Source organism: Rhodnius prolixus, unplaced genomic scaffold (assembly GCF_049639745.1).
Source record: "Rhodnius prolixus isolate KJV_2025 unplaced genomic scaffold, Rpr scaffold_30, whole genome shotgun sequence".
NCBI lineage: Eukaryota > Metazoa > Arthropoda > Insecta > Hemiptera > Reduviidae > Rhodnius > Rhodnius prolixus.
In genome coordinates, this window is record NW_027411638.1 from 827,956 (window position 1) to 855,861 (window position 27,906).

Here is a 27,906-nt window from a genome sequence, read left to right on the forward strand (position 1 = left end):
AAGACCAGTGCTGGATGTAAGAAACTGGGTCGCCTTTATTTACAAGTAATAGCGCAAAACACAATGGAAAAAGTCGAAATCCCAGCCTAGATTGACTGAAAAGAAGTAAATTTAATCTTTGGTCACTAATTTTAAGAACAGGGCTGGATGTAAGAAACTTCGACGCCTTTATTTCCAATATTGTACTATTCATTGGTAATAGTGTATCCTTTTTCAAAAAGGTTTTCTTTGATTTTGAATACTTCAACATAAGTTCTTTAATTTCACTTTATTACTTTTTTGTGAAAGTTTTCACACTCCGTAATTCTCTATTTTATTAAATAATATTAGATAGCAACACTATTGTATTCGCTCATCATGAGGACAACGTAACTCGTATAATCTCCAGAATCCGTAATAAAACAATGTACTTTGTAAAACGTTATAAACAAAAATGATATGCTTAATGTTTTGTTCTGTGTAAATGGTTTAGAAAATCATCATCACAATTTTCGAGTAAATTGCCAATAAGGGAAAACCAACACATTAATGTGGCCCTTCTAGTCTAAGAATTTTGATGGAAATCTTATGAAAGGTCTCTTCGAAAACTAGTTTTTTTTACACAGACAAAACAAATTAAGAACAAAATATTGGTGAAATTACTGAGTGCGAAATGTGTATAGTGGTGTCAGATCAGGAATTATAAAAGCAGTGGGTGGCGAAGGATTCAGCCGATGGGTCCTGCGCAATGATAGCCCAAGATCCTGCTAGTCCCGTTCACACTGTAGGCGCGGCGTTAACCTGCCTGTTTGGGCCCAGTCTTTACCGGCTATGTCGTCAACATCTCTACCACTACTATTAGTGCTAAGCCTAACTCTGTATGGTTGTGCGGGAGGCTGGACGGCTCAGATAAGACACAGTCGTTCGAGGAGCTCTAATCTTGGCCGCCACAACAAGCGTTCGGACACAAGCTGGTTAAGTTTGCCATCTAGCAGGCCAATCCCATTGTCTACCCAGCCCTCCCTTGTCAACTTGCACTCAACAACATTGACAAGTCCGACGGAAAAAACTGAAGAGATCAACAGAACCAGCCAAACAGTTGACAAGGAACAACCACAGGATATTGTAACCAGGTTCCTCAGGATCGTGGAAAGTCAGCAACAGTTAGGCGACAATTGTTCCGCAGGAACTCATCTTAACTTGGGAGAAGGTGTCGTCGATAGATATGCACAGGTAAGGCGATACATAGTAAATTTTAAAAAAGGAATATATCAGCTAGATAAGTTATCCGGCAGAATTGGCCAAATCCTACCATGTACACACCCACAGACTTGCAACAAACATAGAACCATCCACAATCTCATTGAAACATTCACACTACTCAGTCACCAAATAAATATACTATTTTTTTTTACACTTGGTACTTCTACTAAAGGTTTGGTTATGATAGAATGTAGTCTAAAAGCCGTTAGAGTAGGAATAATAATGGTCTAATCTATGGCCACACAACACATCCATTGTTTGCCAGTCAACAAATTAAACATTTTTCAATGAAACTGAACATTTTTTCAACCTAATTAACTTAGTTTCTATAAAATTATACCAATCTACACGAAATTATATCTATTGCAAGCGAATTATTACACGATTCTATTCAACTAGTAGATCCTTTTTCAACCAAGTTTTTTTCTTTTATCTCTAAACTTAATGCTATTTCAACCAATATTACAAATTTTCAATAAAATTAAACCGTTTTTAAAATTAAAATTAATGGTGTTATGAATCTGTATATATATATTTTTTAAATCAAAGTCTTTTATAAATTAAATTAATCTATTTTCGAATATTTGCCTTTTAGGCTCGTACAACCAAACCAAATCTTTTTTTTTACATTAAATAGATTTAATAATTTAGATTTTTCTCAAAATAAACCTCTTTTAAAGCTATTCTCAATCAAATTAAACTTAATTTCATACAATTTTTTTGTTAAATTATAAAATAGTCCCTTTTGAAATTTTTCAGCCAAGTAAACTTCTATTCAATCAAATAAAATCTTAAGAAGCGTTTATAGATGTTCGGAATATGGAAAAGTAGTTGTTACGAATTGGTGTATTGTATATCCAACATATCTATGATCAGAGAAGCTCGGAGAGTTAACATTTGATATTTGGCTTTAAGTTTTGGTCAAAATAATACAGACCGACGAAAATTTGCAAAACATTTTGAGGATTTCAGTTTCTTAAACCCAACCCGACAATAAATGAATTATCGAAAAACATTCAAGAACAAAAATCGCATTAAATTTTAATATTATTTTTATTTGCATAAAATAAATTATTTCCCTTTTAAGAATTGTCACTTTTTTTGTTCTCTGACGTTATTATAGAATGTAAATAAAATTGGTACTAATTTTATTTTTATTTTTTATTTTTTTAAATAAAAAAAAATATTTAAGCTCCATACTACATTACAAAACATCTGACTGTGCAGCCCGCTTAAATTTTGTTTTTGAAAATGTCTCGCTGTCCAGAAAAGGTCGCCTACCCATTCGCTACTGTATAGGCTGTGCATAATCTGCTTAGCCAATTTCTTAAAAAAGACTTTTTAAAGGTTCGCATTGTACAAATGGAAATCGTGCATGAATGATATATTTCATAAGTAGTAATTTTGTCCTGGTCTAAAAGTGGCTGTAGAAATGAGAAAAAGGGTGGGTGAGAATGATTTTTCATGTTCCATGTGCGGTGAATACCATGGTTTTAATAACTCCAGAGTAAATGCTCATACTGAGTGTTTACTCAGTTTTATTCATATCAACCAATAAATAATGGGCACTAAGCAACAACATATCCGCTTGCTGCGCCCGGAAATGTCCAGCCAAAGGAGGGTGATTGGAATGGTGAGTATCGTTTGATGAGTCTGGAGCCAGTGTGGTTATCTCTCTGTCGATGGAAGGGGCTGATATGTGATCGCTCGCTGGTGAGCTGTGACGCATGATTAATAGATCGATTTCAAATATGTGATACTATATAGGAATAATGGTTTCCATTGTTGATGCCATTTACGTGATTTGTAAGTAAGTCGTTTGTTGCTTCCTGCAAAAGCAAGTGTTTCTTAATCATGTCAAATTCCCAAAGGGAAATACATCAGAAAAGCACAGGAAGTTGTCAACAAAGCGTTACTCCACCCAAATCTTCCACGGCTGCGAGAAAATCTCGAATAAAGTACTAAAGTTCACTTACAGCAATTCTTCAAATTCTTTATTTTAAATCTACTTCACTGAGACATTTTTGCAAAAAGTTAACTTTAATATAATGTTTGGTGATTGAAGTATTTTAGAACAGCCAGTAGCTACCAGCAGTTGAATTTATTTAAAAGTAGACTTAGAATTAGACGAATAAGCAGCAATATCACAGTTACCGCTTTGAAATAGGATGTACGTCTTCTCTGTTGACTGGTTGGATCTTGTACAAACTTGAGTTTTTTTTGTGTGATTTACCTCTTTTGAAAGACTGTAATTTTATACGGTAAATCTCTTTTTCCTTAATTGGTGCCTTAACTCCAATCTTTTCTCTTAAATGAATTTTCGAGTAAATATTTCTAATGTGATTTTTCTGTATTTCTGTTATCAGCAATAATAAACGTTTTGGGTCGACATCGAAAAAGTGGTATTTGTACATTGGTCTGTCTACCTTAAACGAAAAATTGTAAAAAGATCTTTGGTTTAAATATCATAGCAAACTTTTGAACAAAATCAGCCAACCAAAATGAAGTCTTTTTACTAAATAGATTTTTCAGTTCTTTCTGACTTACAATAAAAACCGTTTCAATAATGTTTTTAACACATACGCGTAACACATATGCACATAGATTACATAGAAAGTGTCAGAGGTATCCTAAGTTTAAATATGATAGGTCGGTTCTACAAAAATGTGTTTGGGTCAAGTCGCTAACTGGACTGGCGCTGCCAGAACTTAGTGAAATTTATGTGATATTCACTCTCATTACTCTAAAGTGTTTAAGACTTTGTTAACGATATAGCTAGCCTCAAGAAGTCATTAGGTACTCCCCAGAGCTGAGTTCCACCAAATAGTTCCTATGGGTACGCCAAAGTGAATTTTTTATTATCATCCATGAATATTGCACCACAGTAACTTTAGCCACATAAACACTAAACATTTGTAGATTTACCACGATATATTTTTGGAGTAAATTCATCTGAGAGAGGTTATATAGTAAAACTTACGTTACGCTTCTCCCCAGAGTGACATTTTATTCTACGATTCTGACACTAGCTTAAAACAATTTCTTATATGACTAAAATTCTGGTATGCCACTCACACGACTTACTCTTACCCCAGTTTACGTAAATAAATGTTCTTTAAGTTTAAAATTCGTACTAAGAATTTGATCGTATAAACTTTAAATATACTCACTGTAATAGACACTTTCTTTAGATTCCTAGGAGCACTTTTGATACTCGTACATACTGTTCAAGTGTGTACTAAAAGGCACTTTTAGAAAAAAGCTTACCTTCAGTCTTCAGTAACATCACGCCTTAAAATAGTTTCCTGAAAAAATTGCTATGAATAAATTTAAGAAGGGATCTCTGCAGTAACCTGAGCTGATTAAATTAAACAGAGTCAGACTCTGACAGTAGTGAGGTCGTTTTTTGAAATTGCGAAGACGATTACCTGAAAGTTTTGAAAAGGCAGCTATTTCAGCGGCTTTGTATGCCAATAACTCTAATTCCAGACAAAATATTTTGAAAACTGAAAGAGAATCCTCAATGCTTTATCTTTGATTTTATCCGTGGATACCATCGAAGTGTGTACCTACGACAACAGCTTTTCAATAGCTCGAATGAAACTCCGAATATCTACAAATAGAATTCGGATAATGTGGCGGAGACAGCGGTACCGAATAACAGGGAATATTAACTCTGGCCACTGGATCCAAGATCTTTTCGCCGTTTCGAAAGACATTTTTAGGTGAGGATGTGAAATAGGCATCAGGTAACATTGCTAGGGTGGCGAAAAGGCGTTTGAATGGTTGCAGAGTTGTTGAACAGCTTGTTCGGAGTGGGTGCGTTGTATGTGATTGATGAGAGAACAGGAATTCTGTCTAATGTTAGTAACTTATTGCCAATGTTGGCATCCGACTTTTTCTGACGCTAACAATCACTAAATTAGAAAATCAAAAAGAAACATTTCTGTAATTACGTACCAAACTGAAAAATAATTAAAATAGTAAACAAATTCAAGAATAATGATAAAACAAATAGGGAGAAAGTATGAACTAGTACAATTTTTACGATTTTTTTTAATACATGAGCGTAGCCAGCTTTCAGGCTAGAGAAACAACTATAAATTTTATAGAGCTCAAAGGAATAAAGCAGACTGAAAAAAAAGAAATAATATTTGTTAGGTAATGCCTATTTTTTCAGGCGGGCTTTACGTCCAACTAGGATTAGGTGTCGTGGACGGAGGCGGATAGACAAATAGATAGGCGAACAGACTTTGCTGTAAATTTCTTTTATTAACCATTTAATAAAATCCAAGACCTAGGCTGAGAATCGAACCCAGTACCATATCAACACATTTATTAACTTTGCAGGCCTCGCCTCTAACCGCTCGGCTACCGTGGCACCTCCAAAATAACATTTGTGTTGATAAGGAAATAATTGATGATAATTATTGAAAAAAAAGTTCTTAGCTTCGTGGAAAATTTTCGAATATTGTTTGAATAAAGTAATTAATCATTGTTGTCAAACACAAATTGTCTTTGTTTACGCAAAATATCTAAGCAGTTTAAGCAGTCCTCTACCATTGCTTTTGTAGTGTAATGTAATGCTTCGCAGTCTGCTGAAAGAGCGCACTATTTTACTGGTGGTCATGATTGAGCGAATGGTAAGGCTTACATTTGTACCTGTTCGTCGCCGTAAAGAAATGATCATCGCCTTTACTACTTGGAAGACGACAACGTCTAAGTTCTTTACTACCAATCTTTCTTCCCCTTTCTTAATTTGCACAAAAGTTTCCAGCTGTAGTTCTAGACCTTCAAAACGATGAAAAATCTACGATAAAGATGACTTTTCTTTTAATGTACACACTTCTAGGTTTCTTCTAGATTTTCTAGGTGATTCTTACTTAGTTTTGAAATATATTCTGCCCTTTGAGTTTTCTAGGTGATTCTTTTTGCACAGTGTTCGAGGCCGGAAGTGCATCGAAAAAGCTCCGGACGTCTATGACCACAAAACTGATATTACTATTGAAAATTCAATTTCGAAAATTTAAATACTAAACACTGGGACTCAGGAAAACTGGCCATTCATTAGGCAAGACACCATTTTCTCCTTATGAAGAAAGCTTTTGTCCAAATGCAAAGCCGACGTACATTGGGCAATTAAGCAAGAATATAGAAATGGTCTTCACATGCATTAAAGTAACAAGGACTTTAAGCAGTAGAGTCTTTCTCAAACCAGAGAAGATAATTTATGTAAAACAGCTTGCCTTTAAACTTCAAACCAACGGAGATACATCACATTTACCCCATTATAAAGTTAGGTCTGTATAAATTACAATATTTATCTAGTATGGTCACAAAATGCCGAATTTAAATAATATTTTGTTTATTTATATTCAAGTGTGTGGCCTATTTCTTTTCTTTGTCTTTTTTTCAGAAGTAAACATTTATTTATGGATGCTTTGAAGAAGTTGGATCGTGACGCTCTTCAACTGTGTCGTGTTATTATGGCCAGCTTCTATTTGACTAATACCAACAATAATAATAAACATTTCTAAGTGTCTAGAAAGTATGTTACTTAGAAATTTAAGAAATGCAGTAAGAAAAATTGGTATGATTATTTCCCACCAATTTTTTGTTTTAATTAATTGCTAATTAATTAATAAAAAGGTTATTTCTAAATTTATTTTCTTGCGTTGGCCGAAGTGAATGAGGCTGAAGTACTATTGATCTGCTACTATCTCACAGCATCCAACTGTCCACAATCCGTTCCCTCCACTTCTGTTATCCATACCTTTAATCTGCTAATTAATATGTTTACGTTCGGTCTATTTCTAGTCATTGGAAAAGTAGATGAATTCGCTGGCTAGACTAACATTGCCCTTGTTAAACACGGACACATGCACAACCTCTTGAACTCATTTGAATATACCTGTCAAGCAAAGTGGGCTAGTCAAATCGATAAGTTATTGAAGTTAAGTTGGAAGAGATTTCAATAAAGATTATACAGTATCAGTTAATATAATCCATTAAAAATGTGTAAGTGGTATATTTGTTCATTGTTACTTTGTGGCACACTTACGGGGTAAAGGCTTGGTTGAATTTTTCGCTTAAAATCACATACCAAAAATTAATATTATACGGGAGAAAAACAAATATAAGGAATAGGATGTTTTAAAAAAATTGTTGGAGAATACACGTGAAACTGAAAAATTCATTATAGAATCGAATGAATTACTACACATTAGAGGAAAGCTTAACTTCGCTCTTCCTTAGAACTCCTTTAAATTTAATTCGCTCGGAGAAATGTAAAAAAAAAAAAACACATATACTCTGTGGCGCAACCTAGGGGAGGAAAAGCTATCGGAGTAAGAAAAATAAAACTTTTCCAATAATACTTTATTAAGGAAATTCCAGCTATAAGACAAGATTAAATGGCTTAACTCTCCTACGTCTGTATAAAAACATGAATCTATCTGTTGTCTGCATTCTAAACACTGGCCGTAGTTTGGATTTGATTAGATTTCTTGGGGATTGGCCAGACTGATGCAATGAGTGAGGGGGTAGTTGTGGCACTCTACTTAAAGCCCCCCTCAAGTTCTATCTGTTTGATTAGATTTAACAGTTTGGAAGGAGACTCCTAGGTAAAGCTTGAACGCATGAGTTTTTTTTTTTTTTCTTTAAAGAGCCGAGCTCCTAAACATAAACGTCCTTCACACTATAAACCGTAATTTTTCAGACGGGCTTCACACACTCGCGGGGTACCCCCCGACTGCCCGCTTCATCTGTCTTGAAGTTGCGTAGAACATCACAGAATCAAAGCTTTCATTTATACTTCAAAACCTATCACTTTTATTGGGGACTTTCCCATGAAAATTGATTTTGGGGCCCTGGAAAAAGCAATCTTTGACACTCTCTGAAACACAGAAAATGTTTTTATTTTCAAGTAAAACCTGCGCTAAAAAATGTGTGCCACTTTACCATACGCTACAAAGTAGAATCTGGTGTGACACCTACACGGCTCTCTTACCGCAATTTACACAATCTCTTAAACCGAAGGGTTAGACTAACTTACGTAGTGAGTTCTTACATCTACTTTTACTTTATTATTCTTTGAATTCGGAATTTCGGTTAGATTAGATGGTACAACGTATAGGATCGGTACATTAGAGAAGAGTTTAACACTATCACTCCATAAAAATGTAGCCTAAATAAAGTACCTGGAAAAATTAAAAAAAAATAGAACTACGTAAAAGAAGTGTTTAATTAAAGTAAAAAAAAAAATCATGGAGACAATTTTCGAAAAACAAATAAACAAAAAAAAAACATGAAAAATCTATACATTAAAGTTGCACTTTCAGTTTGATTTCCTTCAAATTTGGAATTTCACTTACATATTTAATTCTTAATAAGATTATGTAGGTTTTAAGACCGTACTTACTATAAACTAGAGTAGCGCATTAGAAGAATGCCTGCCACTATGCTTTCCTCAAAGTGCTTTTGTTCAAACTCACAAGTACCCTTGTGTTGTCTCAATCAGACTACTGCTGTTTGGCGTATAACGATCTAACTACTGAAAGAGCTCTGCTTTTCCGTATTACATTTAGTTTTAATATCATGAAAAATTTAGATGTTATTACTACTCATCTTGTTAAGGTCCTAAAGTAGGAAAAAGTAAATTTGTCAATTCACTTGTTTACTAATCTAAAGTTAAAATGCAACTTACTAGATCTGACAAACTGTATTAATAATATCAGTACTCGGTACAACCTCCAACCAAAAATCTTTCATTATTGTAAGCAATAGATTCTGTAATTCTATTTAAAAAAAGAGCTACTAAAACTTCCAACAGCTTTTAAAACTGAATTATGTGAGCCTTCATTTTCTTTTCTACATTCTTGAGTTTACAATAAAAGGTTTAGTATTCATTAAAATTTTAATGTAGATTTTGTTTCCGTTTTTAAATTATGAGTTGTGAAATATGGACACCATTATATTTTTTTTAATAATGAATATTGTAAGTTATCCCTTGGGAATCTATTCTCCAGGACAATAATAAATATTCTGCCTTCCTTTCCTTTCTTGTATGAATTTTACTGGGAATATTATATCAAGATTAAAGAATATCGTTGAAGCGTCTTTGATAAAAAATAAAAATAAAATAAATTCAGTAATGTAGCCTATTTCGTCCAAAAGTTTATTATTGGAAACCACCTAAATCAAATGTTGAATTTTAATTTTATACAATTCTATGTTTTTACAGTTCTGAACTCTTTGACCAATTTATAAGAACTTTTCTTCGAACCTCATAACGGGTATTCACTGTGCAATCACATAATAGAAAATCTGCTCGAAAGCAATACTTTCCAGGCCAGTAACTAATGGATTTAAGAGAATTTATTTACTATATGCATCCAAACAAATAATTACTTAAATTTGTTAGTATTTTGCATTTCTGATTAAACAATGAACTACACGGGTCGTTTCAATATTCCTAAAATTGGATTATAATGAAGTATTCTTAATAAAAGAAAAATATGGAAGAAATAAATAAAAGAAACCAATATAAAATAAACGTATACATATTAATAATAAACTTGTTTTGATTATATTCTTTCTAAAAAAACAAATCATTTTTTTATTCAACTTTTATTTTGTTAATAAATTAAACTGTTCACCTTTATAAAGTTCGGAATCCAGTTCTTTCTTCTTTTTAGTGTTTCCGCCAATGTGTTCCCTACTGTTGCAGACTTGTCAGGAACAGTCAGGTTGTTTTAAGTGATTTGGGACACTTGTTTAGGCCAAATCTAGTTCAAAGGCTGAGGCAGTCAACGAATCGGTTTGCTTTGTTTTCTCAAAACCCAGGAAAATTCGGCAGCTCTTACCTCAGAATGGGGAATATGAGAGAGTAGAATGATAAACTCTTAATAATTAATGTAAAGAAAAGTTCTTTCGGATATTTAGAGATTTTCCTGAAAGGGTACGTGTTATCTTTATCTTAAAAACTGTTACAAATAAGAGTGATAGGTGAAAAACTTTGAGCTTAGTGTCACAAGTGGCAACAGTACTAAATCAGAATACCAAAATACCAAGCTTTTTGTAACTTACTATTTATGAGATATTCTCTTCACATATACAGCTGTACACTCTTATACAGTCACATGCACATACAGAACCGTACGCTTACATTTTTTTTTGTCTTCAAGGGAAAAAAACCCTTTTAAACCATGTATTTTAAACAATAGATTTTTCTCCTTCCTTTCTCGCGAATATGGCATGTTCTTTGAACATTGAATACATGCATATAGGTTTATCACTTTTGTGAGTAAAATTTTGTTTACGACAAGAAAGTAATTTAGTTTAGATAAATTTAGCCTCGTTGGCTGTCCAATCTTGTGGAGATTGAGAGACAAGCTAGTCTCCGCTCTGATAAATACGAAACTAGATATTGGCTGCCGACAGATGGCATCTAGGTCAGCCTGGCAGACCGCGTTCTCAGTAATTTTTTCTCGAGTTAATTTCCATGGTTGGTCCTTCTTTACTCCAGTCAACCTCCCTCCTCATGAATTAAAAATTCATTTACTGCCTCAGCTTTTCAGCAGAGCGCCTTAGTTATGACCATCCCAACACCCACTGGTTTTGTAATAGAATTCTCTATTTTATATTTAAAAATATGTATATAAAAAAGTAGTATTTATACAACTACGCTACTCTTACCTTATTACCACAATTAATAAAGGGCTTTCGTTTAGTTCTTACTATAAGTAGGGTGTAACAAGTCCACCTTTTAGGCTCCAGGAAGCCGAAAGTTTAGAGGCAAGACCTGCAAAGCTAAGATGTGGTACTGGGTTCGATTCTCAATCTTGGCCATGGATTTTATTCAATGGTTAATACGAGAGATTATAGTAAAGTGTTTTAGCTATACGAGAGTCGTTTGAAAAGTCCGTGCAAAAATAAAAACTACTTAATTTTTTGGGGTAAACCTTTTTTATTTTTCAACATAGTCTCCTTTTAGGCTTATACACTTCGTCCAACGATGCTCTAATTTGTTGATCCCTTCCGAATAATACGATTTGTCCAAGTCTGAAAAATAGCCATTCGTTTCTGCAATCACCTCCTCGTTTGAATAAAATCTTTTTCCCGCCAGCCATTTCTTCATATTGGGGAACAAATAGTAGTCCGAGGGAGCCAAGTCTGGAGAATAGGGGGGATGTGAAACGAGTTGGAACCCTATTTCCATTAATTTTGCGACCACAACTGCTGAGGTGTGAGCTGGTGCGTTGTCGTGATGGAAAAGGACTATTTTGTGGGCCAATCGTGGGCGTTTTTCTTGCAGCTCGGTTTTCAAACGGTCCAATAACGATGAATAATATGCACCTGTAATAGTTTTACCCTTTTCCAGATAGTCGATGAGCATTATTCCTTGCGAATCCCAAAAGACAGTCGCCATAATCTTTCTGGCCGAAGGAACGGTCTTCGCCTTTTTTGGCGCAGATTCCCCCTTGGTAACCCATTGTTTAGATTGTTCTTTGGTCTCAGGAGTGTAGTGATGTATCCATGTTTCATCCACAGTGACGAAACGACGCTTAAAGTCCTGCGGATTCTTCTGGAACAGCTGCAAACCGTCCTTGCAACACTTCACACGATTTCGTTTTTGGTCAAGCGTGAGCAATCGCGGCACCCGTCTTGCGGATAGCTTTGTCATGTCCAAATGTTGATGCAAAATATTATGTACCCGTTCATTCGAGATGCCCACAGCACTAGCAATCTCACGCACCTTCACTCTTCTGTCATCCATCACCATATTATGGATTTTATCAATGATTTCTGGAGTAGTAACCTCAACAGGGCGTCCAGAACGTTCAGCGTCACTTGTGCCCATATGGCCACTCCGAAAATTTTGAAACCACTTATAAACTGTTCTAATCGAAGGTGCAGAGTCACCATAATGTTTATCAAGCTTCTCTCTAGTCTCCTGAGGCGTTTTGCCTTTCATAAAGTAGTGTTTAATCAACACACGAAATTCTTTTTCGTCCATTTTTTGAAAATCACTCGACTTCCTCGATTCAAATGAATGCCAAACACAAAGAAATAGACCGATCTGGCTGAAACTTGGTGTGTGTTCTTCCAAGAGATGCTACTAACTAAACATAACCTCGATACGCGCCAGTAGTGCTATCTCTCTGACTTTGCACGAACTTTTCAAACGACCCTCGTATATGCGCCTCCGTCCACGTCATCTAATAAGATTGTTAGTAAAGCCCGCCTGAAAAACTACGCATTACAAGTCTGCATTTGTTTTCTCATTCAATTAGTTGAAAGAACTAATTATATAGAAATGCGTTTATATGGTACTTTAATCGCTTAATGCTGAAATTCACTTTTCATTACCTAATTGTATTTAGCCGAGTTTTGACCGTATGATAAAAGAGTAAGTCAAAGTCGAAAGTTTGGGCGATAGTAAAGCATTAATTTGAAAAAGGCTTTACTTAAAGCAAATTCATTGAAGACAAAGAACTTTCGTTGTACCACCAATGAGGAATTGAATAGCTGGCTTGAAGACAGATTGAAGTATTTAAAGTTAATAGATTTACTTTGACGAATAAACTGGTATGTCTAATTTCTTAATACTCTTTGAAGTATTAAATTTGGTATATGTATTGTTGGTGAAATCTTTACGGTGTCAAAAGGTCTTTTGAGGAAAGCGGAGGACCTTCCAGAATATACTCTTAAAATCAATTTTTATGAATTCATTATTTAACCCGTCTTCAGATTGTCAGCTAATTAGTGTGAGTTAAATGTGTTGTGAATGTCACACATTAGGAAAGTTATATTATATTCTTTTTATTGTAAAGAAGGTTGAGGAACCAGGATCTTAATGTTAATCAGTTCTAGCTTTACTGTAATAGTACTAGCAATGATTGCAGCAGCTACAAACATAGCTCATCGATCAGTACATTTTACTACTGAAATGCACATTAGGGGTACATATGCCTCAGGTTCTTCGATCTCGGAACTTTCTAAAAAACTCAATTATCCTGTTCAAAAACTATAACAATAGTTAGGGATGAAAATTACTTGACTTCACCAGTCTAGCATAAATATTTTGTTTAGGAGAGTATAGATATGTAGGTTGTTTTATTCTTGCCACATAACCTGCTTAAATTAGACCGTAAGCTTGATAAAAAATGGCGTGATTTCAAGTGACACAGTGAGTTCCATAATTGCGCATAGGTGCTTCCATCCAACTTAGAGCCCACCCATACGTGGGCGCGTACACGTAGGCAAATAAATTCACTTAAGGACCTTTCTCTGGAAATGTAGCTGCTTTACGGATTTGGAGTTGGTCCAGCAGTCAGCACCAAGTCTTGTTCACTTGCCTGCCCAAATCAACATCAGCACAATTCACTTTCTATTATAGCAAGAACTGGACCTCTTGCCAAATATCACTAATTAAAAACCAGCAATACTGATTTTTAACCAATATTTCTTAAGAACTCCGAATTTTTGAAACTTATTTATTACTAACTAACATACAATTTAAAAAACAAATTTGCTTAGAAAAATGAAAAATATAAGTTACAGGTCCATGAATATGTAATGTATATACGAAGTTTAGAAAATAATCGTTGCATCCATTTTCGATGAAATTGCAAGAACAATAAATAAATAAAATTAAAATAAAAAAAGTTCAGTTAATAGGAGTTACATTTCTGTTACCGTTGAGTTAATGTTATGTCGCATGAGGGTAGCAAACAAAACATAAAGTTTTTCCCGTTTTTGTTTTTCGGAACTAGAGTTGGTCACATGCCAAAACACAGGTAAGCCAAAGTGATTTACTCAGGATCTTAAAAGTATTCGTAAATGAATGTTACAGGAAAGATTCCGGATAGAAGCGGAAGTTGCAGTGAACCGAGCGAATATGTTGACCCGGCTTTGGAAGTATGCACCGCAGACTGTCCTCAACTCTGAGTACCTATTGCATGCGGGACTCTTTTCAATGGTGGAATTTGATGAGGATATCTTCGCTGCTGGAAACTGCTATGATCAAAATCAGTACAAAAGTTTTCAGCTATTCTGTCCGTATGCTTATCGATTGCCGGAAGGTCCTATCCTGGTAAAGGACCTAGCCGTGGAGTATAAGTACTTGGACAACACTTCCGAATGGTTCTACATCGCCCGCAACAACGCTCATCGTGTGATCACCAACTATGACCACTTCTCCAGAGGTACAGTGCAAGGTTCTACAGTTAGTAACCTCTGATATTACTCACTAAAAATTAGTCTTTATTAAATTTTACTGAATTGATTTTTTTTTCGAAAATTACTCCAAAACTTTTTAAAAAAGCATAATAACTGAATGAATACAATCATTTGTTGGGATGAACCCCTAATCAGTTTAAAATTTAAAACTGACATTAGTAGCGTTTTGCTATTGATACTAATTTTATAATTATAACTGTGCAGTAATAGTAACAATTAGTCTGTCCAACAGGCTAAGTTTTTCAGTGATTTCAGCTCAGTGATTCGTTTACCTTCAGTTTCTGCATTTTATCTCAGTATGCTAAAGCTTTTTCGTAAACGTATTATGTTTGCTAACCACAGTGTATTATATTCTTCAAACCCAAAGAAACTTTTAAAGTTCTTAGCACGCGAGCTTGAACGAATTTTATACTGTTTTACTTTTCTCATATTATCCATCTCCTGCATGGCACAAACACTAATTCTCGCTTGAGACTATTCCTGTCTAGTTTCATCGTTTTTAAAGCATTTGCTTTTAATATCACGTACCTACAGATTTACTTCTGCCTTAAGCAAAATTTCAAAACAAAAAAGGATTCGCTCACTGAAACAAGTTTTTATTTTGCAGTTTTCCTTTTGATTTAGTACATACTCTAAGTATTTGATTCTAATAAATAAAAAAGATTTCCTTCAGCTTATTCAATGGTATAATAATGAGGTTCGAACTTTACAAAGACTTCTTGAAACTTGTTCATTCAGTAACACTAAATAATTTCGATTAAAGTATACCTGTTGAAGTAAGGGTGAAACTATTATAAACCATAATGGTATGATACAGTATACATATACGTATTTATGGACAATTTCTTTTGTTGAACTTTGCTAACAGGCTACAACTCGTACACGTGGAATGACTCTGCGCACACGGAGAGAGTGCCCGACGAGATCCTGTCGGTGGTGTATGAGGATGGCAAGTGGAGCAAGCCGTACTACGACTGTGGTGGTGGCAACATCTGGATGCTCACCTACACAGTGCCTTTCTTTGGCTACGCCAACGGTACCTATTTCTTTAAGTGAGTCTACATTTACCACAGAAATTTGAATTAATTATTTGTTCTTGTAATAGATTTATTTTAATATTATTTCTCCTATTTCTAAAAAGAGAAAGTATTGCGTCTCTGACAAAGTTTTCAGAAATTTAGGTTTTATCGGCAATAAATGTTTTTGTTTTCTTATGGATTTTGAGTTTTTTAATCCTCCTCAAACTCTATTGGTTTTATTGTTTATGTAATTCCGGTGAAAGCTCGAAATTCTGGCACGATTGCATTGCTCCCTCATACGAGCAAGAATGGAATGTATTGAATGAAAGGAGTGTTGCTAAGGATTCCTGAAAGTAGTAGAAGCGTAATTTTACACTCGGACTGTAAGATATTGCAACAGTTTGTACTTCTTTACATTTTTGTTTTGCATTGCAGAGGAACTAGTGGGATTGACATCGACCTTAGGCGAGTTGACATAGACCAATGTCCCTTACCCATGGGCGCCACACAACTAAATATTTTCGCGGCGTCCGACAAGTGTAAAAAGAAAACCACAAAGGTTCGTTCCTTTCGTAATGGTAATTGCAGATATGAAAACCTTTCTTCCTGTAGCTAATTTGACAGCTAAATTCTATTTTTCTGTTTCATTGTAGTGCGTGCCGATACCTGGCCTCGGCTTCCGACGAGGAAGTTACAAATGTGTCTGCAAGCAGGGTTTCTACTACCCGGATACAAAGGCCACTCACAGATTCTACAACGGATCTCTTATTGAGGAAGAATACGAGAAACTTATGATGGTAAAGAATTTTCAATCTCTCAAGGCTAGACTTTCCCTTTGAGCAAGTTCTTATTTACAAATTGTTCTTTAAACTTGGAAATTATTCTAAATTTTAGGTAGCTTTGCTATTTACAGGTTAGATCAAATCTCACTGGCCTTGTTCATTTTAATTGGCAATTCCACTTGAAATAGATTTGAGATGGAGCAGTCTAACTTTATTTACTTGCTTCTCTCTAATTAACAAAAAAATTCGCGACATGCCTCCGTAAAATACCTCAGTGGTTGTTATCACTAAAATTAAAGAAATGCCTCTCTAGAGAAGCCAGCGGTTTGTCAGGTTTTAAGCGTGTTAAGTGAACACACTATCTGTTATGATGAAGGGTGAGGACAGTATGTACAACGTGAGCGGCGTGTTCGAGTGCCTGGCATGTGCCGAAGGATGCGAGACGTGCAAGGACGGCAGCGCCTGCGTTGTGTCGCTCAATTGGATCCTCCGCACAGCTATACTCACCTTGTCGCTACTACCCATTTGCTGTCTGCCGTTTGTGCTCATCTTCACTTGGAAATACTCCAACATCAAGGTACCTGTTTGCTGATGATTCAATAACATTTTTTAAAATATTAATGTCAACCACATATGTTTTTAAGAGATATTTAACAAGTTGTGTATATCAGGTAGTTCGCGCAGCCAGTCCTGTGCTGCTGCGGGTCATCATCCTTGGTGCTTTCTTCATTTACTGCACGGTAAGTCTACATTCATTCTGTCTCACTCATGTTCGCATTTTTGTTGTGTTTGTGAGTCGATTGCGTTGTAAAAGATATATTAAGAGTTAAGATAAGTCCGTCTTAAGGGAAAAAGGTTCCTTGTGTATGTGTGTTTACATAGGTGCAACAAAAGTTCTGTTGTATTCCCTCACCTTCTCCTAGTATTACTATTACCAAAACTGTATCGAGAAATCACAACTTCAATTGCGTTTCTTCTGGCTACAACAGGTTAGATGTTATTTGTGTTCATTAGGTGGTCATATATCCTTAGATTTTAAAGAACTATTTTGACTCTCTTCAATATTAGGTAGTCTAAAAAATATGATATATATGTTTGAAGGTTACAGGTGGTAAGCTAAAGTTTTCCTGTAGGTTTGATATACATACATAATTCGCACATGAATTCCGACTGCGGACGTTATATGTACTGTGTGAATTCGTGGTACCTGCTGAAAGCATTGAAAAAGTGCTATAATCAACTTCTTTTTATCATTTCTTATAGATTTTAGGCTCATCTTATTTAGGCTGAGTTAAAATACATTTGAAGGAAGAATATATGTGTTCGTTACAGACTATAGTGATGTACCCACGTCCGAATGTGTTCAGCTGCACTGCCAGAGTGTGGCTAAGAGAGATTGGATTCTCGCTTACCTATGGCGCCTTAATGCTCAAAACGTGGAGGTAATATGCTCATTTCATTCTACTACAGCATATTTAAGGTCTATTGAGTTATAACTTCAGGATGAGGCCAGGATATTTCCTTCTCCAGAATGTGATAATACCGAGGCTTCTAAACTCCTTTATAAAGAGTCTGGTTTCCAGGTGTTGGAAGGAAATATACTCTCTAAAGAATCCATTCTCTATAGATTAGAATCTACTCTATATAGAATTAATTTGGAGGTGTCTTATTTAGAACATCTTGAAAAATCCTGAGATAGCTTAAGAAGGCCTTAATAAAATGAATTGGGAGAGCTGACTAAAAGTTAATACTGCTACTAATTCTGAAATGACAAGTTGAGAGAGCAGACTGAAAATAATATTTAAACTAATAATTCTAATATTAAAAGTGGGCATCTAAAGGGGAAAGGGACGCCATCAAGACTCAGAACACCAAAAAATTAGACCATAAAATCTTATATTCACATTTAGTTCAGTTGTGCATAAACACAATAAGGGCGGTCAGACCAGAAAAGAATAATTAAAAGACTCACTTTTGTGCCTTAATAATTTAACATGACAATTTATATTCCTTTGCAATATTCGTTATCTTTCAATTAAAGCACTGACAGGCACATTAGACATTGACTTCGCGACGATACTAGGGAAGAATGGCCATTAAAATTATATTAAAGTCTCATTCAGGGACCAGGACCGGTGTAGACGGGACGACATCTTAATCACTTGCTGGACTCGGCGGTAATGGCGGACTGATCCACGGAACGACGCTTGGGTTAAGCTCCTTCTTTTAAACATTTCTGCCAACTGTTTAGACGGGGATGACCTGCAGGTAAAGTGGTGCGAACAATTTCAAATGACTTCCTGAAAGATGATCGAATATTCAGAAAAACAAGTCATGCAGCAAAACCATTTAATTATAGAGACTGACCATTCGGTTGATGCTGATAAGTAAATGTTGCAGAAAGGAATTTACTTGATTAAGTTTCTCAACTTCTTCCTCTGCATACGCAGCAAGGGTTACATTCTTAAAGATTTAAGGGGCCGATATCTAAAATGTAAGTTAAGAAGTTATTTTACAGATACTTAAGCCACCCTAATTCAATAAAGATTTAGGTTTTAATAGAAATTTTGAAAAAGATAAATTTAAATTGGATGTTATTAGTTCTCAGCATACTCTGCCTTTTCAATTTGACTTTGGTCTTTCGGATATTTAATTGGACTCCTACATACCCTGGTATGCAAAGTAGCCTAACGTTAATCCTCTTGTGCAAACTGAACTTGTCGCTCCCACACCAGTCACGAGCTTTTAAAAATATTAAAAAAAGGATAAATTATAGATATTATTATTAAATTATAAAATATTTTTATGTTTGTGGCAGGATATCAGTGATCTTTAGGGTACGTTCTGCAAAAGCAGTGAAAATAACAGACGTGGACCTGCTGAAGAGGCTGGGCATGATGGTGAGCGGATTTATGACTCTGCTGGTGATCAGAACGTTAGTCTCACCTCCGCTGGTGATAGTCGGCAAAACGGCTGACGACCTAAAAGCCTATCTCTGCCAGACTGACTGGTGGGACCATTCCTTTACTACCAGTTAGTATCTTTACTGTAAAAATTCTGCTTCGAACAGACACCTTGAGCTGCTTATCAGAAAATCAAGAGTGTCCTTCCAGTTACAAATTTTTCCTGCAGTCGTTTCTTGGTACTTTCTATTTGTTTTTCTCCTTTTTCTCCTTTGCAAAAGAACACGTTTTTCATTCACAAGGAACTACCGGATTATTCTATTTACCTAGTGCTGCCAAGAATCCTGCTATTAAAAAATCAATCATTGCTAACTGTTGTTAATTGTGCGTGTAGTTAGCTAGGTTCTTTTATATTAGTGAAACTTTAATGTAGTCAGTATGAATTTCTTAGCACATTTCAACACGTAATTCGGCTGACAAATACAAGTGTAATACTATTAATACTTGATCACAAGATTGTAAAATCACCTTCTGTGGCAAATCACTTCATGCTGTAAAGATTAGTTAGCCTTATACATGTTTAACAGATAGAGTAAGAACCTCTTATCGTGATTGGCATCAGAAAGATCTAATTGGGACTAACATAACATCATGACACATTCTGAAGTCTGTCACAATCTACAATAGAAAGAACCATCTCTAAAGCTGATCAAAAATCTTATACTTTATACATCTTAAGAACAACTAAACGTCTAATAAATATATGATATGAATTATTCACACAACTTTTCTTACTGCTTTTTTCAATGTTATTTTTCTCTTTAAACAGCGAGATTTTTGTAAATGATAGTTGGTTTTAACATTATACAACTTCTCTTCAGTACTACTTGCACAGAACCTAATCTAAAATGAATTTTCTGAGCAAAATGTTTATAATAAAGTGCAAGGCATTTTTTGTGTGTGGTTCGTACATTATGTTCGAAAAAATTCTTTGATCCATGTTCAAGAAAATCGTAAACAAAAGAAAAATGAACTCAGCAATAAAGTTGCACTTTACTTTCGGTTTGCTGATTTGACTGAACCCTTACCGTCCGGTGCCCTGATGATATCTTGAGGAAAAATGAAATTTGGAATTTTTGCATCTTTCTCTTTTTGAATTATGGTAGTTTATCTACCATGTTTTATACAAACAGACAAATAAAGTACAAACAACACATTTTGTGATAAGGGGTAAGTTAAAGTAAAAATAAATTAGTTACAGTTGTAATAATTGATGTAGAAATTAGACATATGCGTGAATCTCACGTGATTTTTACAATAACAGCTTTAAATTAATACTTTTAAAACTGATTTCAGTTGAAGTGATATTTCTCGTGTGGGGCATTAGACTATGCATAGTAGTGCGGAAGGCCCCTTCAGAGTTCAACGAGAGCAGGTTCATCTCGCTGGCCATCTACAACGAGTTCCTGCTATCTCTATTTCTCAACATCTCTATGTAACTATCCACTTCAATGATCTAGCTACCACTACTATAGTGCTTACGTTTGTTCGGGGCCGCTGTGGAGTTTAACCTTAAAAATATGTGTTCCCTTACAAGGATCAGATATGTATTAGTTTCTTGATTCTGAAAAAATTCTTTAAATCAGAACAAAAATATTTTTTTAGGGCGCAAGGATATACGGAAAACTTAAATATTCTTTCTCATTGGTACATGGTCAAATAATGAAGCTGAAAAGGAAATCTACGCAACATTATAGATTTTCAGGAGGCATTTGATTCTGTAGCTCAAACTTTACTAAGTCATTAATTACATTCATTTAGCATCACAAGAGATTTATTAAAATTTTTAAAGGTTTGCCAGTAACGATAAAATAAGTATCATTTTGTGAGTTATGATTAAGCTATATTTCAGTGTGATTTTTTTCCTTAAGAATTTTATTCTTTAGATCAGCTCAAAATACAAAAGAAATGCCCGTATCCAGAAGATTACTTTAAGGTGTTACCGTATACCCGCTTTTATTTGTAATTTTCTTAGATAATATTGAGACATATCTTATTTATTACTAATAAAAATTCTAGTACGGTTGCCAGAGAACACTCGAGCAGAAGTTCAGAAAAAGCTGGGCATGAAAGAGCGCTTGAAAATTATAGTTGAAAAATTAGAATTGAACAGAGTTTTGTCTCCTAGCATTCTAGTTATTTGCATTTTATTTGAGCCATATCGCTTTTTGAACGACCATACCATGCACATTATTCTCTTTGTTCAGGTTGTTTCTGCAATCGCCGGCGAATCCGGATCTACTGTACATAATCTTTTTCTGTCACACACAGATGACTGTAACTCTTCTGCTTTGTTTCATTTTTGGAAGTAAGGTAAATGATAAAGATATCTATACTTCAGATACTTCAGATCTGTGTAGTACTTTTATGGTGGTGTGCTATTAAAATTGATCTACCTTGTTCCCTGCTGCACTGCGCTCATCTCTTACAATCTCTTATCAATTAGATTGATTGATTTCCCTGAGGGATCCCAGTACCTTGGATAAAGATATTACATTTTCTCCTCCAACTAAGTAGCTAGCCCTCTAAACATTCTCTTAGTAATGGCATCGCATTCTGTCTGAAAAGATTTGTGTCTCCTCCAACACCTCTCTTAAGATTTGTAGCTGTGAGACTAAGCACCTTATCACCCCACCATTTTCGTGCTAACACCCCCTGGCACATCGGGCGTGACAGTCAGCACTCGTGAGCACAGACCTCATGATTCAATGATCTTTTCAGGCATATATTGTACTAAAAGGAGGAGGCCGAGAAGAAGATACCTTCAGCACCTCGCCCAAAGTGCACATCACAAAATTCCTGAGCAAGCCGAGATCTGGTAACTCGCATTATGTTGTCTCAACGAATTCCTCAACTTTAGGACCTGAGATTAAACTAACCGAACAGGATATTCAAGTAAGTCTGTAAAATATTTTATTTTATTTTTTACTGCACGTATATTTTATGGCGATAACATGGATCTCGAAGATAAGATTTTGATCAAAGTTGTTGTTTTTTCAATTTACAGAAAACAGCTCCACAAACTTCTTTAAATTTTGAGCATGCTCTCAAAACAAAGTAATGCCTATTTTTCAGGTGTACTTTACGCCCAGCTATCTAGATGACGTTCACTAAACAGACATAATGTATCCCTTTGAACAGAAATATTTTTAGGAGAATTAATTACAGAACAGTAAGCCCTTTTTACTTGGAACAGGAGTCATTAAATTAACATCTAAAGTGATATTTCATCTTACATGTATGACATTAGTTCCACTAATATAGTGTCAGGGTTTTTTTTTAGTTTCTTTCCGCTTGAAATTGCTCTAAAAATTAGCTTTAAACTTAGTATATAATATATAGGATAAAGTATTTCTATTACTTTTGTTTATTTTTTTATTTTATGATGTTCTGTGGGACTGAGCATCCCCCGCTCCTTTCAACGGTTTGCTTCTTCGTTCATGTATTCATAGATTCATTTGTGAATGCTTGTTTTTACATTTTTAGGAAGAACTGAAGAGACTCTACATTCAGTTAGAGCATCTTAAGGAGAAAAATCTACGGTACGGTAACAAGGAGGTTGCCGGTCGAATTGTAGCCATGCAGGAAGCAGTGAGCTGTGGCCACGGAGGACTGCGAGAGGACAAGGGCTGCTGGACGGGAGCAGATTTGGCTCCAGTCACTCGGCCTTCCACTCCGGAATTGGCTAGCCAGGCTGAGAGGCTGGTTGCTATTCTCGAGCCAGGTCCTGATACACAGAAAATTAAAGTCGGCTGAGAGTGATAAATGGATGTTATTTTATGTGGACTCTATCAAAGTGATCTAGAGAGTTTCTGAACATAAGTTTTTTAAAATATAAAAATTATCTTTACATATAAATTATAAAAATAAGTAATCGACATTACAGAAGTTCCAAGATACTAATATAAATCTATGGTTGCAGAAATGCAGTTTCTATCGCAGTCTATTTTTGTTAAAAGAGACAAATTCTAATGGATTTTATTTTTCTATCAGAGTCAGATTTTATTAGAATTGGTGCAAAAAATAAATGACTTTTATACTTTCAATTACTGTTCTAAGAGCCAGAAAAATATAGTCAAAATCATCTTATTAGAATTAATTTATTCAACTTGCTTTACAAATTACGTACATCAAGATCTTTCACTTGATTTTTGTAAATTGTTTTATCGTTAATGCTTTTTTGCTGAGTCCAGGGTTAGAAACGGAGAGTTCATCTAGAAAGAAGCTTTTTTTTCAAACTCACATTACTCTCTCCAAATTTTTGAACAGACCCGAGCAGTCCTTTATTAATTTTGAAAGTGGTATTTCAGCTTTTTTTTAAAAGAAGTGATTTCAGAATTTGTAGATTCAACTTGGCCATTTTTAAAATCATATAGATCTCTAGATAAGGTGGGTCTTACATAAATTTAAAAAGGTTTCCTAATAAAAAACCTTAGTTAACGTAGTTGGTGAACAACAAAGAGTACCATTGAGAATTAAGATAAAAGTATACTGACATTTTAGCAGCTCATTCCACTAGACCTAATTCCACAATTCGCGCCAACTACGAAGAATCTATTTTATTTCCTACAATGAATTCGTATATACATCGTACACCTTTTATTTTCATCATAGCTAAGTAATTTCAGCGCTACCAATGTATCGTGAAGTAAAATGAAGTGCCATTTGAATGCATTGTTCATTTTACTTCTGCATCAATGAAATAATTGTGATTTTTATGAAACAAAGCAAACAAATGTTTCTTAAACTTTAAATAACACCATTTATCACTTTGAGGCTTTATATTCAAAGAACATTGTTTTTATTGCGGGGTAGAGCAGGAAATCACACTTTTCTGAATAATGTCAAGTTTAGCTACAATCCTCTATAATATTGATGCCAACTAATATTTACTACAAACGTTAATTCTAGTAAAAGAAAATAGTCTGCTTTAATTTGACATTTTGTTTAAAGAATCTTTAAAAAAAGGTAGCGAACATGTAATTTACTGTGAAGAAGCTTCCGAGATTAGAGTAGGCTATCTGAAATATCTGTGCAAAAATAAGTGCAACTCGTGAATGGGCACTCAAAGAAGCTGAACTTGAACTTGCTGCATCAGATTCTGAGAGGAGTTACTGTACTGTACAAATTCTGATGAGACTGCCGTCATCCAAACCCGATATAGAAATCGGGGTATTTAGCAGATGTTGGATGAAAAAATATCCTTGCTAGAAAGTTGCTACAACCTATGTTTCGTATGAAAACCAGGCTTAGATAGGGCTCGCTTCTTATCTTTTAGACGCTGCTTTAACTCCCTCTCAATGACTTCTGTAAAAGAGAAATTTTTTCCCTACCAAAGTTAGTTTAAAACGCCCTTCCGGGCTATTATTTTTTGCACCAATTGTAAGTAGATGTAATTGTGTTACAAAGAACTTTATAGTTTTAATATTTTAAGATCAAAATTTGTAATGATCTCATTTGTAATACCAACAATTTCAAGTGAAGTCACTGTATCTGCACCACATATCGGGCAGAGTTCTGTCAAGAAGGTTTAGTCGTTATATTGTGAATTGAATTTCAAATGTTCAAAGTACTATTCTTACGGTTGAAGAGAAAATGTACTTAAGATCTTCTGGTATTTTTGAATAAAAGTATGTAGTTTTGGATCCATAGTTATGTATTGCTAGATAAAATGATAATGATAAAGTGGACATGATAGTTATTTTTCAATTAGAATTTGGTAAGACTAGTCGCAGCGGCTTAGAATGCTTAGACAACTGAAGCTCCTCACTTTTAAAAGCACAATTAAGAACACTTGAAATTCAATTCCTCTATGTGTTTAAGTTGCGAAATAAAAGACACATTAAATTTAACAAGTGATTTATAGTGGTCTTTGATGGAAGAGGAATTTTTAGTTACAAATTGGAATGGAGTTTCTTTAGAAATAAATAAATAAAATTAAATATTAAACTAACATTATTAAATTTATAAAATATATTTATATTTATTAAACTTTTTTGCTAGCATTAGATATAATATTTAAATAAGTCATATATCATGTGTTAAAACTGCTTTATCAAGCCTAAAAACTTTGAGGGATCAACATTAGCGTTAACTTAAATAGCAGCAGTTATTTGTATTGTCTCTTGTATTCAACAAAAGTATATAATTAAATATACAGTGGTTGCCTAATTTTTGCCATTTTTGTTGTAACGTATAATTAAAGAAAAAGAATGTAATTCCCGGTTTTTTAAAAATAAATTTCAATTTAATTATTGCTGAATAATTTGAAACTAATCGTAGCTCAGGTAAAAGCGTATTAAACAAATTTTTAATTCAGTGAATTGCAAGTTTTAGTGAGCAAAGGCAAAGTAGGAGTGTCTTCTGCTCCATCAGGTCTATTCGTCTCATTTTACGCTTCTTTGTAAACATTCTGAAACTTGTACTTCGCAGATTGAATTCTCCTCCCATCCACAGCTTTCGTTATCTTTACTATTATATTCCAAGATAATAAGCCTTGGTTAAAACTAAGAGTACTCCAGACACTCAATTTATAAGTGTTTCAGACCTAAAACCAAAATCAGAATGGATGGTTGTGGTTAAGATTGTGGTTTTGTTTTGAAACTTGGAGATCACTTAGATGTGTCCCTTGATGAATGGACCAGTGACTTTCAGATAGTGGTTTATGATATTCTTTGTTGTGTTTTGAGTTTGGCAACAAACTCAACTGTAAAAGGGATTTCGGTCCCTCGCTAAAGCATTAAACATAATAAGGACATGTTTATTAAATACATACACAGAGATTGTGCACCCACCAAATGAAACGGTTACTTGCGACTGTTCTAAATACATTTGTAGTACATCATGTAATATAATGTATAATATTTAAAATAATTTTTAAAAATTGCCTTTATGAATTGTTGCAAATCTGAACAGAGCGTAAGTTTACTTGTTTACAGAGCGCTAATTTAGTATTAAGTTTAAACCTAAGATGCACTGTGGTCCTGGTTCGATTCACGGTCTTGGTCTTGTATTTTATTTAATGGTTAAGATGAGATATTTATAGTGAAGTACGTTTGCAAGCCACCTCCGTTCACGGCACCTAATAAGGCAGTCGGACATAGAGCCCGCTTGGCAAAAGTAGTCATTACTACACTTTTTTTTGACACGATTGGAGTCCCTCGAGTATTATAAAGAAAAATTGGGAGTTTTGCGGGTTTGTCTGGAACTTGTAATAATAAGACTTCTGGCTGAGGTTCCCCAAAATATATATTTGTCAAGAAATATATTTGTTCTTTACGCTGTCTAGGAAATAAAGCCCGAAGTCGCTGACTACAACCGGAAGGATTCGTGTTGTCTCAGCCTTCTGCACAAGCGCATTTCTCTACCCATATATGAGATACGGAACTACTAAGGCTCGACGTCAAAGTCCATAAATTAAGTTCATTAATTCTAGTCAATTATATCATAGCTTTCTAAACGTTATAATGGCAATTTTTTTTTTATGATTTAAGGCGTTTCCACATCTGTGGTCATTGGCGCCCGAAGCTTTTTTCAGTGCACTGCCGGCCTCCTGATAGTGTTCTCTTTTTACAGACCACACCAGACAGTGAGCTGTAAGAAGCTTCTAAAAAAAGAAAATCTAAGGGTCAGCAGCAGGATTCGAACCCGGGTACTCCGCGTGGGAATCCAATACGCTAACCGCATAGCTAATCCCTTCCCTGTTATTATGGTAATGTTTTTGAACATTTTTGCCTCAAGGTCAAGTACATCAGGTACAATATGAAAATTGTTTGCTATTGATTACGGTAAAAAGAGGTTACGTTTTTAATTTAGAAGGAAAATTTACCAAATATAACATAAACCTTGACTGTCTTCTTTTAGGTGGTGAGTAGATGTTCAAATTAACACCATAAGCCTCACACCTAGTCATTCTTTAAGAATGGGTTATACAAAATGTGGACTTCAATGAAAAAAAAAAGTTTCTGTGCAGCTGCCGTAAAATTGAAGAATGGTTATAAACCTTCCCAGATAAAATAACCAAGCTATGCAATCTACTACCACCTTTGCACCTTTTTGTTTAGCGACTTCCTTAATTAAGGGCGCCTCTGAAGCTGGAAGTAATAGATTTCCCCTAAAGTACCAATTTTGAGTAATGATTTCTTCAGTTAAGGAGCGTTAAATGTATTGCTAAAATTTTGAGTATGAAGAAAATTTCTTAACCGAAGGAACTTTTATAATCAATGAAACTTTTTTTTGAAAGAGTTTCTTGTAATTGCCGCCTAGGATTATCTTGTAAACTCCGTATATACGCAGTTAAGCCTCGGGAGGCGCTGAGTTAAACTTCCCAATAATTTTGGATTTTATAAACTTTATATTGCAGCTAATAATTAAATACGACTCAAATGTTTGGACTGTTAAGTAATTTGTTAAATCAAAACATTGAGAATAATAGTAAGAGAATGTCGTGAATTGTTCACACTAGATTTTTGTTTTATTTTAGCTAAGTCCCAAAACTTAAGTTACCATTGTAAATGCCCTTACTGGATTTATAGGACTTACTAAGATTTCAAGAATCCCAAAATGTTGCCTCACTCAGGTTGATAGTTTTAGGCCATTAGGGTCACATTATTTTAATTGTAACAATGGGGCTGGAAAAAATCAATTACTCAAACATAA

General features: G+C 34.7%; 1 protein-coding gene across 1 annotated transcript; it reads left to right on the forward strand.

Annotated features, from left to right (window-relative positions):
• The first annotated feature begins 737 nt into the window (after window positions 1-737).
• Window positions 738-25,419, forward strand: LOC141462301 (probable G-protein coupled receptor CG31760). The gene is made up of 13 exons (XM_074144034.1): window positions 738-1,212; window positions 14,099-14,450; window positions 15,353-15,536; window positions 15,939-16,062; window positions 16,157-16,300; window positions 16,662-16,862; window positions 16,957-17,025; window positions 17,618-17,727; window positions 19,104-19,318; window positions 20,545-20,683; window positions 21,456-21,561; window positions 21,970-22,143; window positions 22,735-25,419. Exons 1-13 carry the CDS (start codon window positions 811-813, stop codon window positions 23,002-23,004), a joined length of 2,490 nt encoding a protein of 829 aa, XP_074000135.1. The 5' UTR covers window positions 738-810; the 3' UTR covers window positions 23,005-25,419.
• Window positions 25,420-27,906: the final 2,487 nt, after the last annotated feature.

Excerpts from the sequence above, each read along its gene's own strand:
- LOC141462301 (XM_074144034.1), top strand. The coding sequence starts at position 811 with ATGTCGTCAACATCTCTACCACTACTATTAGTGCTAAGCCTAACTCTG. Across the intron at positions 17,026-17,617 it reads CTTTCTTCATTTACTGCACG|ACTATAGTGATGTACCCACG; the intron begins GTAAGTCTACAT and ends TGTTCGTTACAG. Across the intron at positions 21,562-21,969 it reads GTTTCATTTTTGGAAGTAAG|GCATATATTGTACTAAAAGG; the intron begins GTAAATGATAAA and ends TGATCTTTTCAG.